This window comes from Labrus bergylta, chromosome 14 (assembly GCF_963930695.1).
Source record: "Labrus bergylta chromosome 14, fLabBer1.1, whole genome shotgun sequence".
NCBI lineage: Eukaryota > Metazoa > Chordata > Actinopteri > Labriformes > Labridae > Labrus > Labrus bergylta.
Genome location: NC_089208.1, coordinates 13,465,158 through 13,475,069, shown reverse-complemented (window position 1 = coordinate 13,475,069; position 9,912 = coordinate 13,465,158). Strand labels below are relative to the sequence as shown.

At 38.4% G+C, this 9,912-nt stretch overlaps 2 protein-coding genes across 2 annotated transcripts; one reads left to right on the top strand and one right to left on the bottom strand.

Annotated features, from left to right (window-relative positions):
• The first annotated feature begins 792 nt into the window (after positions 1 to 792).
• LOC109985311 (interleukin-12 subunit beta) lies at positions 793 to 4,319 on the top strand. The gene is made up of 9 exons (XM_020635598.3): positions 793 to 939; positions 1,581 to 1,674; positions 1,791 to 1,889; positions 2,019 to 2,201; positions 2,967 to 3,072; positions 3,153 to 3,322; positions 3,625 to 3,785; positions 3,884 to 4,002; positions 4,095 to 4,319. The coding sequence occupies exons 2-9, from the start codon at positions 1,581 to 1,583 to the stop codon at positions 4,144 to 4,146; spliced, it is 984 nt and encodes a 327-aa protein (XP_020491254.1). The 5' UTR covers positions 793 to 939; the 3' UTR covers positions 4,147 to 4,319.
• Positions 4,320 to 4,438: 119 nt separating this feature from the next.
• ublcp1 (ubiquitin-like domain containing CTD phosphatase 1) lies at positions 4,439 to 9,078 on the bottom strand. The gene is made up of 11 exons (XM_020635517.3): positions 8,939 to 9,078; positions 8,347 to 8,610; positions 7,995 to 8,086; positions 7,748 to 7,833; positions 7,534 to 7,649; positions 7,224 to 7,322; positions 6,810 to 6,847; positions 6,514 to 6,612; positions 6,249 to 6,365; positions 6,010 to 6,137; positions 4,439 to 5,813 (listed from the first exon to the last, which is right to left on the bottom strand). The coding sequence occupies exons 2-11, from the start codon at positions 8,498 to 8,500 to the stop codon at positions 5,786 to 5,788; spliced, it is 957 nt and encodes a 318-aa protein (XP_020491173.1). The 5' UTR covers positions 8,501 to 8,610; positions 8,939 to 9,078; the 3' UTR covers positions 4,439 to 5,785.
• Positions 9,079 to 9,912: the final 834 nt, after the last annotated feature.

Genomic DNA, 9,912 nt, shown 5'->3' with positions numbered 1-9,912 from the left:
TGAGCAGCAGACTGGAACCCACAAAGCGAACTAACCTTTGGCAACAGTCATCTGTTACCTGTTTTCATAAGCACATAGCAATGTTGAATCATAAGAAACCTCTCATCATAATAAAGGTAAGGTCTCTCTTAGAGGAAATATTGTCCTGGTTATTGTAACAGAAAGACATACATTGGCGATGTTAAATGTTAGTGGTTGTCGTGGTCTGAGAATGAATAGTAGAAAATCTCTCAAGAATCCCTTTTGTATAGGCAACATACCAAATGTGTGACCAGCATATTTGTTGTTTCTTATTGTTTTATAAGTGAGTATTAACCTTATCCCAGCTGTGACTTTATTCCCTCTCACACTTCCACAGAGGTGTTAAACACTTTACCTTTTTTTTTTATTATTATTATTCCTGAGAACTTATGATTCTTTTCCAAGGTACCTTTTCACTCAGTAATTGCCACACATGTCATGTAGACACTTGAAACACTTCCTTTTTCGAATAGGTTTATGCCGCTTGTGTAGCCCTGACTTCCTCTAAGATGGTCAGTACAACTCCACAAGCATTCACACATTTCCACATTGGTAAATGGTCAAATGAGAAGAGAACTATTGTTCTCAGCTTTTGTCATCTTCTTTGTGACGCTGAAAATCAAGTGGGACAAAAAGTGGTCACAGTGCCCTCTGTTGTTTCCACCGCCTGCTGTAAACCATCACTTTCACATCATCAAACTCTCAGGTAAAAAAAAAAGCCACACACTGTCACAGTCGACATGAGGTAGTTCCTCTTCTTGTTGGGTTTTTTTTTTTACCCTTCTTCAGTCAGACATAAATACAGCAACAGCATGCTGAGTTCAAGCAGACAATCTGAAGACACCTCAGGCAGTCAACTAATTTCTACTTTAAAGCTCGACGTGTAGTTTTAAACTCAGGATCACGTCTCGTTTCAAGGTAAGATCTTTTGAACTCGTTCACTTTTGTTTCTTCCTCTTGTCTGTATTCACTAGAAATATTATTTAAAGAAAAAAACTCTCAAAATTAGTTGATAACTTTATCCAGAGACTCATTTTTTAAGTAGCAGCTAAACCACAGTTGATTATGATGAGTGCCTTGAACAAGAATCCTTACAGCATCATTTTACTCAAGCGCTTCAAATACTTTTAGGAATCTTTAACAAAATGTTTTTGTTTACGCTTTTATAACAGTTTTATTTAACTTCTTCAGAGACCCTGTATATTAATCAAATCAAACAAAGAAAAACGTCTTTAGTTGGACTTGTCACAGTTTGTTAAAATCAAAACCATTATTTTTTACACATTACTTAGTTTGATGAGGGACAAAAAGAATGAGAACCTTTGCTTGTCTTGAATTTGGAAGACTTAATATTAAACAATGCACTATATATCCTTATGAAATGTATCTCAGGATTATAGCTCCATGTCATTTTACAAACTTTTAAAACTTTAATTGATTTTTTGTATTATTGAACTGTCATATTTTTGCATCATAAAGAATTTCATTTTTATAGGACATAATAACCAGAGGGTGACTCCAGTATTTGGAACGTGCTTACTTATACTTCTTTCTTCCAGATGCGTCCATTGTTCCTTCTGTTCCTGGGTGCTGCTCTGTGCTATGCCAATACTGACAGCAACCAGCCGAAAATTGAGTCCCTCATGGATAATGGTTGGTAACCACTCTGTTTACAACTAAATATTCATCTGCCTTTCCATTTACCTTCATTTAATTTTCATACAGTAAATAATCACTCACTGTGTGTTTTTTGTCTGTTTGAAATCTAGTTCTGGTCCTGAAGGTGCCTTATGGTAGGGGCAGGGTGTATGTTAATCTGACCTGTGGAGAAGCTTATCAAAACCAGCCTGTGTTTTGGAAGGAAAACGGTAAAACAAGTGTTTCTTTTGATACTACCTCTACAATCTATTCGTCCCTCAGATGTAGAATTGTCTCTGTGTTTTGATAAACCATCGAAGCGTGAAGTGTGATGTCAGTGTCACATGTCTTCATCTCAGGCGTGGAGCTTAAACCAGCTCTACAGGGGAACCACGTCAAAGTCCTGGTGGTGGAGTTGAGAGGAGGAAACTATAGTTGTCACCAGAGCCCAGATGGACGGTACCTCAACCACACCACGATCCTGGTCCAACCAGAACGAGACAACAGGAGTATCATACTGCAGGAAACATCCCCCGAAGGAGGTAAGAGAAGAAAGATAGAGGGAAAGACCAAAAAAGGAACACAACAGGAGAAAAAGCTGAAAGAGAGATTAAGATGTGTGTTGTTGTCAGACCTGGAGAGAGACTCGGGATGGATGTCTCTATAACGCTGAGATAAGAAAGATGGTCAGAGTAGAAGATGATAAAAAATGACAAAGGAAAGGGACTGTGGCCCAAAAAGCAGAAGACATTCAAGGAGAAGGTGAATGACGGGGGACATGAAAAGAGAAATTGGATACAAAGGATAAGTAAAGGATTAGGAGACCTAGAAGGGAGGGAAGAGGAACAATGGGAAGGGCAGACGCAATTGAAGAGGAGGAAACAAAAGAATAACATGATTGCAGAAAAGGAAGCAAAGTGGTCGGCAAAAGAGAACTAGAAATAGTTCCAAAACTGCTTGTGTCTTTGTTTTATTCATGGACATTCTTTCATTTGATTTGGTCTTCTTTCCACCTCTCAAAAAGGTGAAAACCTGAGAAAGCTCTTATTTCTTTTTGTACTGAAAAACACCATCCTGACTCCAGTTTGTGCCATGAGACAGTTTTCTTGTGTCAGATTTCGTCTAAATATACGTTTTGCAATTTTCTCCTCAATTTATAATCCTCAGTTACTCCTCAGTTTATCCATCTTTAAATGCGGGGACCTTCCAAATGAAGCCCTCTGACACACAAAATAAAGAATGAAATAGCTCACCAGAACATATAACACAAACATAGGGAGACACTGACCGTATTTCTGTTCCTGTAGGTCACATCCACTGTTCAGCTCCTAACTATAAAGGCTCCTTTCACTGCACCTGGACAAGATCAACTGACAGACCCATGGCCGCTGTGCTCCTGGTGACGGCTGAGCGGTGAGGACAGAAAAACACTAATGATTGACTGTATTCTGTTGTAGGTAGTATTTGTGCTAACCAGTTTGTCTTGTACACAGTCATCTGGAAAAGATTCCCTGTGTGCTGGATGCTGATGGATCAGGAGTCCACTGCAATGGCACGAGCTGCCATAACAATGAGGAACAGCACAGCATTTCCCTGACTGTTTACATACGCAGTTATTCTCTCCTAGAGAAATACACCAAGAGCTTTTTCCTGAGAGACATCGGTGAGTAACTGTTTTTTAATATTTCTGCTTAAATAAGTTTTAAATGGAAGCCCTTAGATGTGCATCCATACATTTCATTTACTCAGTTTTCCTATATGGTTGTATGTCTGCCTTGGGCTACCGCAGTTATGGTTCTGGTTTGTTTTTCAGTGCTTGTATATTATGAATGTAGCAGTTAACATAAAACATGTGTCAGAAGAAGTTTAAATAGTTGCTCTTCTTGTAAATTTTGCAAGTACTTTTTGAACTACTGGTGATGCGAATACTTAAACAAACACTGTGTTGTTTCCTCACCCCTTCAGTGAGGCCGGCAAACCTCCCCAACCTGCGCACCAGTGACATGAAGGTGTTCAGCTGGGACTATCCAGAGACCTGGGATAAGCCCTGCACATTCTTTCCCCTGCAGTTCCAGGTTAAGGTGGTCCCCAGGGGTCATGACTGCAACAGCATGGAGCACTTAATGGTAAATCAAATCATACATAGCTTACAGGAGAACAGTTTAAAGTCACACCTATAGCTACATTTGTCTGCCTTCTTTGTAATCATATTCCTCTTCTGCAGAACACAACCACTCTGCAGACTCAGCACGAGATCAGTGTCAAAATCAAGAAGTTTGTTTTCTGTGTGAAAGCTCAGGACATGTTCACCAACGGGCCATTCAACCAATGGAGCAGCTGCACGTGAGTTTATTTCTCAAACCATTTGTACGAGTCATCTTATTTCATTCAAATAATTCATCAGTACTGATTCTGTCCAACCTGTCTTTCTGCAGAGTGAACAAACATGAAGTGAAGTGCTCTTCTGATACTGGACTGCAGCCATAAGGAAAGAAGAGAACAACAATGTTTTCTGGAAGTCCTCTTTTTAAACTTTTCAAAATATTTAGAAATCAAAGCTGGGCTTTGGCAGTGAACGTGTACATGTACAGTATTTATTGATCATTCATAATGTTGTAATTGGAACTAAATTATCAATAAAGCAAATATTTGTAATATCATTGTGCCTTTGAATGACTTGATTATTTATATATTATATATGTATTTCAAACACAGAGATGGTTGCAATGAAATACTGTAAATATGAACATAAGGAACAATAAACAACAACATAGGCAACTTAGTTACAAAAGAGATTTATTGTCATATTTACAGCCAGGATGTCAGGGATGTGATGATGGAAACACTAAAAGGCAGATCTCAAGAGATCATCCATAGAAATGAAAGGAATTTAATTTAAGAGAGAACTGTAAACCTGACGAAATCTGAAAAATCACATCCCTGATGTTTCCAAGAGCTTCAGATGCTGCACATGCTCCAACAACCCTTCCACTTCTTTATCCATAACTTAAACTAAACACTGACAATAAGTGCAGAAAAATTCATCTCGTTAAAAAAAAAACTACCCAAAAACAAAACTGTCATGTGCACATTTTGTGCTGTTATTTTTAGCATCACCCATCTTTTCAGTATTTCTATAAACCCAAAATCTTTCAATGAAAGCTCTAAACAAAACACCAACTCATGAAATCTTGTTTAGTATCCAAGAGTGTGTGTTCAGCAATGCAACAGAGCTGGTATGTCAATGGAAATGAACAGAAACACAAAAATACTACCATCCGCCTAATCAAAGCTGATCGCTTATGTGCCTACGGCCTGCATGTATACAGAAAACGTACAACTTCCTCCAACCGTTCAGACGGATCCTCCAACCGTGTAGGAACAAGATATAACATGTGCCAATTTCTCTATGACCAGTCTCAATGTCAGTAACTTTTAGTGTCACAGTGGTTTAAGGATTATTGCATATTTGTCACTTAAACTATCAGGTTTAATGATAAACCAAATGTTCAATCATGGTTAATCTCTGTCTCTTTAAGGTGACATCTATATTTCACAATAGGGGAGGAGGACGTCACCTGTCACCCAAACTATGTTGACTTCATTATATGTCTCAATTGGTTGGTATAGCATAGTACTCGAAACTCACAGGAAAGTATGCCAACTTTTCAATGAGAGACAAACAAACTACAATGTAAAATGATGAAAACCACCCAGCCCATTAGGAAGACCAAGCAGGTTTAAAAAGCTCTCAAGATATGACTGTTATTAAATTCAGAATTTGACCAGACTGATGTCAGCACGTTGAAGTTTGTTTGTCTCAAATCTTTCAGCCGTTTTAACTCATACAGTAATACACTAACTGGTAGAAACGGCCATTATTTTAAAAAAAAACCGCAAATGATATTTGGAACAAAATGTGCATGACTTGGGAAAGACAAATAGCATGCAAATATAGAAAATGGGAAGTCCATCTCAGTCCTGAGCTTAGGAGTGTTGGTTAGTGTGGGATCTGGCGTACGGGCTGAAATGACGGTCTTGTAGTAGCAAATAGTTGGTGGGGATGTGTGTGAGGACTTGACACTGGGAAGAGACTTCAAGTCATAACAGAGGATGCAGTCCATCTTCAGTGGTGCTGCCTCTTAGATAGGTACCTTCACACACAAATTCACACATAAATACATGTATATGTTTGATAATTCAAAAGTGTTTGTTGAATCTTTATTTCAAACTTGCCTATTTAGATGTACATTATGTATATCATTTTATATATGGCAGATATGTGCAACAAGAATGTGTTGTGTCACTACTATATTAATACAACTGTTTCATCATGTGTGCATAGCATACCTCTCCCAGTGTTTGTGGTTGAGTCCACTGAAATCCTCAAGCTTGGCGATTTCTTTGAGGTACTGAGCCAGTTTGTACAGCTCTCTGTCCTTCTCCCTGTTCATGTGGGCCTTCATGAAGGGTCGGATCTAACACACAAAAAGACAAACACAGGCAAATAAGCTTCTGCAAAAAATGTGCACAATGCTGACGAATCAGAGGAAGAGGTCAAGGTTATGATGACAGTACTGTCTGCCTACCTTTAGTCCGTTCTGTGGATTCATGAGGAAGTTTCGTCCAATGTCGTCAAACATGATGGTGTTCTTCCTGCTGTAAAATTCTCCGTACTTCCCCCATATCACACCCAGAGGCTTCACCTGGATATGTGCACGCCATCAAACAAAATGCATGAATACTATCACCTTCTTAAAGAGAAGCCGACCTGATTCCATCAGCAATATGTGTAACTGCACCAGTGAAACAGGTCAGGATATTATATGTAGGATCAGCTGTGTGTGTACCAACCTCCACAACCCCTCTCTTTGGGGTGTGTACCGTGATCATAGCTGCACTGTCCAGCATGAAGGTAATCTTGTAGTGAGGGTTGTCTGTCACTCCAAGCTCCTAAACACAAATGCACAGGCAGCTGTATTAACATGTGTTCCCCTCAAAAGCCAAATATTGCATGCTAAGTTGATCAACACTGCCACCTTCTGGCAGAAAAGGGGTACAGCACAGTAATGTTTCAGTCCACTACTAACAGATGATTCTAAGATTCTTGAAGACAAGTAAAGGAAAACAAACAAAACATGGACCCTTACTTTCATTTTAGCATCAATCCATTTCATACTTGTTGCAGCTAGGGAGAGAAAATACGTGTAAGATGTATATTCTACAAGCTGCCAGCACATTGAGTTAATCACACACAACAAACGCCCAAAATAGAAATACAAAAATAGAAATCACATAATGTTGGCTTCCAGTAGTTGACATTATTTAAGCTGTCCAATTAAAAAATACGCTGCACAGTACTGCTGACTTTTCAAAGAAATGTCGCCATACATTTCACTGCACATCTGTATGAGCATGTGACAAATAAAAATCTTGAATCTTGAATCCATAAATATGTGTACAACTTTTAATTACATTCTCCTGCTCTTTTACTTTGAGTTTGAAGCATTCAGTTAAGTCCGATTGAGACCTCATAACAAGAAAAGAGAAGAAATAATACATACACCAGATGACAATGTCAAAGTCCTCGTAGGCTGATGTCAGAAACTCGTGAAGATATGGTCTCATTAGCTCCTGACCTGTTTCTGCACATGACTTATGATCTAGACACACAAATCAGAGCTTTTTATTTAAAAGTGTCATCTGTATAAAGTTAGTGCAGACATGAAGAAAGGAAACAGCAAGTAAATGATGTATACATTATACTGCTAAAAGTCGTTTATCATTTAGCTGCTATCATTTAACAAGTTGTAAAGTGATCTGTCCATAAGTAAACCGTTTAAAGAGAAAAATGTCTGCGTCCTTCTAACTCACCGAACAGTGTATAATCGACATCCAGTACCAGAAGCCTCTTGCCTTCTCTGGGAGGGTTCAGCTCCTCCACCTTATAGTCTTTTACTCTGCGAGCAATTTTAGCCAAGTTCTCCTCTCTGCAGATGTACAACAATATTTGTTTATCAAATAAACAAAGACATATATGTTGTTACACTCATGATATATCTAATTCAGCATTTATACAACCACAGACCTGTTCTCCACTTCAATGACCTCTTCCTCGATGTCAAAATCATTGACCACATCATCGTTCTCTGGTGGAGGAGCTAAAACATCTTCCTTCACAAAGCAAAATATATTCACAGTTAGCACTGCACTGTGCCAGGCAGCAAATAAACAATAATAATAAATCTACGTGAGTTTAGCCCATTGAAATATTATGAATGCGTAATGTCCTATTTCTCTTTCTCAGTTAATTTCTTTGTCACACTGACACCTACCAAGCTCTCCTCTCTGGTGCCCATCATCATGATCTTAGTGTTTGGCTTCAGCTTCAGAGAGCCCAGCTTCACCTCATCCTCTGCAGGTTTACCTTTAGGCAAGATTAAAGTCCACGAAAGGAGAAGAGGGAGATTTGTTAAGACAAAACACAACTATTGAAACGTTAGTTGATGCATAAATAATACAAAGATTTTAAAACAGAGCATCAGCTATTCATGGTTTAACCTTTTTCTTACTCACTGCTAACATAAGCACAAAGATAAAAAGGTCAATAAAAGCCAAATATCATTCATCTGGTTTCAATATCATAAAGTATTATATACACTACTTCCAAAAGAGATGGCCTCTCACCTTTGACTTTGAGTCCCAGTAGTTTCTGTCTCTCTGGCAGCACCCCAGTCAAGGTCTTAATTGACTGTTTGAGGTCCATTATTGTGTCCTCCTCAGACAGAGAACTGATGGAGTACTCCTGGCCCCCCCACTTAATGATCACTGATACCGACATGTCACAGTGAGGATGCTCAAACACATACGCACACACTTGGCGCCAGCTGCACGTGCACACACTTTCAAGCAAAAGACTATCACCCAAGTGACAAACATGCACACGCACACCTAGAAAAAGAGAGGGAGGTAAACAAGAGGAGAGGTGTCAGGATGCTTGTGACTATAGCTTCAGCAAAACTTATCAAGAAGCTAATAGCGAAAAACGGTAAGCAAATGAAGCATTCACAAGCGTTACACGTGTGTTGTGTTTCCTCTCCAATTAAAGGCACAACGGCCAAATACTACCTAATCAGAGTTGACAGTGATTGTCCCTCCCTGGTGTTGATATTTTTAGCATGAGACGGCTAATATTAGCTAGCAACAATGTAAACAAGCAAGGTAACCGGCCAACTCGCTCACACTAGCTTACTTAGCAACACGGTGTGGGTAGAATTACCTGAAAGAGCAAAATAACGTGTTATACTCAGAGAATACAGTCAATTTTCGTCCAAAGTTCAATAACTGAATGAATGAATGAAGTTTGCCGTTCAGTTTCATTCAGAGCAAGGCGCACACTCTCCTCTTCCTGGCGTCCCAAATTCTACCGGATGTGACGTCGGAACCTAAAAGCTTCGTTACCATAGTGACAAAGTAATAGTAAATTGACAATGATAATAATGATACAAACTGCATAAGTGAAAAGTTGACAAGCTAAACAACACAGAAGTAGGAACCAACTGGTAACCATCGCACATTACAATGGTTATTTTATGATCTAACCTTAAAAAAAACCTTAAAAAGTTGCTTCATCATTAAATTACTTTGCATAGATATGATACAAAACAGGAAAGGAAATTAAATTTACACCCTTAGGTCACTTAAATCAACAATGTGTTTTATTTATCGACAGCTCAATAATTATCCTCCTGTTTATCAAAAACACTAAAAACGTATTTTTGGTTGGACTTTCTAACTTAATGCACTGCATACTTTGCTGTACATGTACATGTGAACTGTAGGCTTTTGTGACTGTCTTACCTTTTTCTTTATAGTTGCTGTTGTTGTTATTAAACATTTAAACTTTAGCCTGAGTTGCATATATCATATATCAAACTGTATTGTGGGCTCATGTTTTTTTTGTATGGGTGGGATATGTATGTATATATGTGTTGTGTGTTTGTATGTATGCTGGCTGCTGGAACACCTAAATTTCCCTGCTGGGATGAATAAAGTATATCTTATCTTATTGCTATTATTTTATTATGGTAATTGTATTATTGAGATTATATTAATTATCTGTATGTTGTGACATGTGCCTGTGAAAAGTACTTTATAATGAAACTTGATTCGCTTTTCTTACTTAGCATAGCTATCACAAATTTCCTTAACCTAAATATAGTCCTATCTAGCAAGCACCACAAGCCTAACCAT